General features: G+C 54.5%; 1 protein-coding gene across 1 annotated transcript; it reads left to right on the top strand.

The window, feature by feature from the left end:
* Positions 1-200: 200 nt before the first annotated feature.
* Fos (Fos proto-oncogene, AP-1 transcription factor subunit) lies at positions 201-2651 on the top strand. Its single transcript, NM_001246683.1, is given in 4 exon segments — positions 201-341; positions 1102-1353; positions 1784-1891; positions 2007-2651. Coding segments are annotated over 4 exon segments (1146 nt in total).
* Positions 2652-3259: the final 608 nt, after the last annotated feature.

Genomic DNA, 3259 nt, shown 5'->3' with positions numbered 1-3259 from the left:
GTGTTCATTCACAAGCGCTTTCTATAAAGGCGCCGGCGGAGGCGCCTACTACTCCAACCGCGACTGCAGCGAGCGACTGAGAAGACTGGATAGAGCCGGCGGCTCGGCGCGAACGAGCAGTGACCGCGCTCCCACCAGCTCTACTCCGCAGCTCGCGCCCCTGAACCCCTCGCCGGACTTTCCGTCCCTAAATCTCGACCATGATGTTCTCCGGGTTCAACGCCGACTACGAGGCGTCATCCTCCCGCTGCAGCAGCGCTTCCCCGGCCGGGGACAGCCTGTCCTACTATCATTCCCCAGCCGACTCCTTCTCCAGCATGGGCTCCCCTGTCAACGCACAGGTGAGTTTGCCTTGGTGCAGCCGCCGGGTCCGCGCTGAGGGTCTCACAAGAGGGGACACCGGGGTGGGACACTCGGGGATGCCAGTTGGGGAGGAGGCTCTTCCTTTTTAGCTTGGGATGGAGACTGGTGGTCAGAGCAGCCCTAGCCTGGGAATCCAGGACTTGTCTGAGGGCACGCACTCTTGTCATAGTAAGACTCGGTGCCCCCTTCCCGCGCCGCAGGTTTATTTGGAGTGGCCTGCGGTCTTCTCTCGGTGACTTGTCTCTGAGATCAGCCGGGGCCAACGAGTCTCAAGCAAAGACTCGCTAACTAGAGCCTGGGAGGCGGCAAACAGCGGCAATCCCCCCTCCCGGGGCAGCCTAGAGCAGGGAGGAGGGAGGAGGGTGCTGCGGGCGGGTGTGTAAGGCAGTTTCATTGATAAAAAGCGAGTTCATTCTGGAGACTCCGGAGCGGCGCCTGCGTCAGCGCAGACGTCAGGGATATTTATAACAAACCCCCTTTCAAGCGAGTGATGCTGAAGGGATAACGGGAACGCAGCAGCAGTGGGATGGAGGAGAAAAGCTGCGCTGCAGAATTCACGGGAGGAAAATGGGAGAGCTTTTATCTCGGATGAGATGCATACAGGAAGACACAAGCAGTCTGTGACCCGAATGTTTGTTTCTCTCTCTCCCTGCTGCATGCGACACTAAGGCCACTGGCTCCACCGGTGTCTGGAACATACTCGCTCACCTCCAGTTTCTTCTTTGTGTTTTGTTTCAGGACTTCTGCGCAGATCTGTCCGGCTCCAGTGCCAACTTTATCCCCACCGTGACAGCCATCTCCACCAGCCCAGACCTACAGTGGCTGGTGCAGCCCACCCTGGTCTCCTCCGTGGCCCCATCGCAGACCAGAGCGCCCCATCCCTACGGAGTCCCCACCCCTTCGGCTGGGGCTTACTCCAGGGCCGCAATGGTGAAGACCGTGTCAGGCGGCAGAGCGCAGAGCATCAGCAGAAGAAGCAAAGTAGAGCAGGTGAGCAGCGATTCTGGACCTGGGGTTGAGAGGCAGTGGGGGGGGAGGAGCGCGGGGCGGGAGCTGGGGGGTGACACACCTCAGAGAGGGAAACCCCTGATGCAACTTACTGCACTTCCCGATCTGGAGCCATGGCTCCAAGCCCTTTCCCTCCCTTGTTAGATTCTGACCCTTGGCCCCAAGAAGTTCTCTAGACAGGTTCCCAAACAGCTTCCTACCTCATTCTTTAGTCTGGGAGCTTCATCGTTCCCTTGCTAAAGATCTTACTTTATATGCAAATCGCACTCAGTCTGCCAACTGCAGGTTAGAAAAACTGCTTCTCCTAGAGGTGCGGGTGCTGTAGGAGCCAGTTTCATTGGGGTGGCTGAATGGAAGTGACACCAGACAACCTTATTTAATGTTGGTCCTTTTTTTATTATTGTTATTCTAGTTATCTCCTGAAGAGGAAGAGAAACGGAGAATCCGAAGGGAAAGGAATAAGATGGCTGCAGCCAAATGCCGGAATCGGAGGAGGGAACTGACTGATACTCTCCAAGCGGTAGGTAGAGCCTGATGGCTACTTCTCAAACTTCAAAGTTGGAGTTTGGGACTAAGGGATCAGGGTCCTTGAGCGAGACCTTGTCTTATGCTTTTCTTCATCTTTCCTTGTGCAGGAGACAGACCAACTTGAAGACGAGAAGTCTGCATTGCAGACTGAGATTGCCAATCTGCTCAAAGAGAAGGAGAAACTGGAGTTCATTTTGGCAGCCCACCGACCTGCTTGCAAGATCCCGGATGACCTGGGCTTCCCAGAAGAGATGTCTGTGGCTTCCCTGGATTTGACTGGGGGTCTGCCTGAGGCCACTACCCCAGAGTCCGAGGAGGCCTTCTCACTGCCTCTTCTCAATGACGCTGAGCCCAAGACATCACTGGAGCCAGTCAAGAGCATCAGCAATATGGAGCTGAAGGCTGAGCCCTTTGATGACTTCTTGTTCCCACCATCATCCAGGCCCAGTGGCTCTGAGACGACGGCCAGATCTGTGCCAGACATGGACCTATCCGGTTCCTTCTACGCAGCAGACTGGGAGCCTCTGCACAGTAGCTCCCTGGGGATGGGGCCCATGGTCACAGAGCTGGAGCCCCTGTGTACCCCGGTGGTCACCTGTACTCCCAGCTGCACAACTTACACGTCTTCCTTTGTCTTCACCTACCCCGAGGCTGACTCCTTCCCCAGCTGTGCAGCTGCCCACCGAAAGGGCAGCAGCAGCAACGAGCCCTCCTCTGACTCGCTCAGCTCACCCACACTGCTGGCCCTGTGAGCAGTCAGGGAAGGGGAGGCAGTCGGCGTCTAGAAATGCCACTGCCTGAGCTGGTGCATTGCAGAGAGGAGAAACACGTCTTCCCTCGAGGGTTCCTGTAGACCTAGGGGAGGACCTTATCTGTGAGTGAAACACACCAGGCTGTGGGCCTCCAGGACTTGAAAGCATCCTCCTCTGGACTCAAGTCCTCACCTCTTCCGGAGATGTAGCAAAAAACAAAAAACAAAAAACAAAAACCGCATGGAGTGTATTGTTCCTAGTGACACCTGAGAGTTGGTAGTTAGTAGCATGAGAGCCAGGCCTGGGTCTGTCTCTTTTCTCCTTCTCCTTAGTCTTCTCATAGCATTAACTAATCTGTCGGGTTCATTATTGGAATTAACCTGGTGCTGGATATTTTCGGATTGTATCTAGTGCAGCTGATTTTAACAATACCTACTGTGTTCCTGGCAATAGCGTGTCCCAATTAGAAATGACCAATATTAAACTAAGAAAAAAATAGAACTTTATTTTCCAGTAGATAGAACTAAGTAGCTATATCCATGTACTGTAGTTTCTCTTCAGCGTCAATCTTCATCGTGATGTCACTGATCATGCATTGTTGAGGTGAT

This window comes from Cricetulus griseus, chromosome 5, assembly GCF_003668045.3.
Source record: "Cricetulus griseus strain 17A/GY chromosome 5, alternate assembly CriGri-PICRH-1.0, whole genome shotgun sequence".
Classification (NCBI taxonomy): Eukaryota; Metazoa; Chordata; class Mammalia; order Rodentia; family Cricetidae; genus Cricetulus; species Cricetulus griseus.
This window is presented reverse-complemented; position numbering and strand designations above follow the sequence as displayed.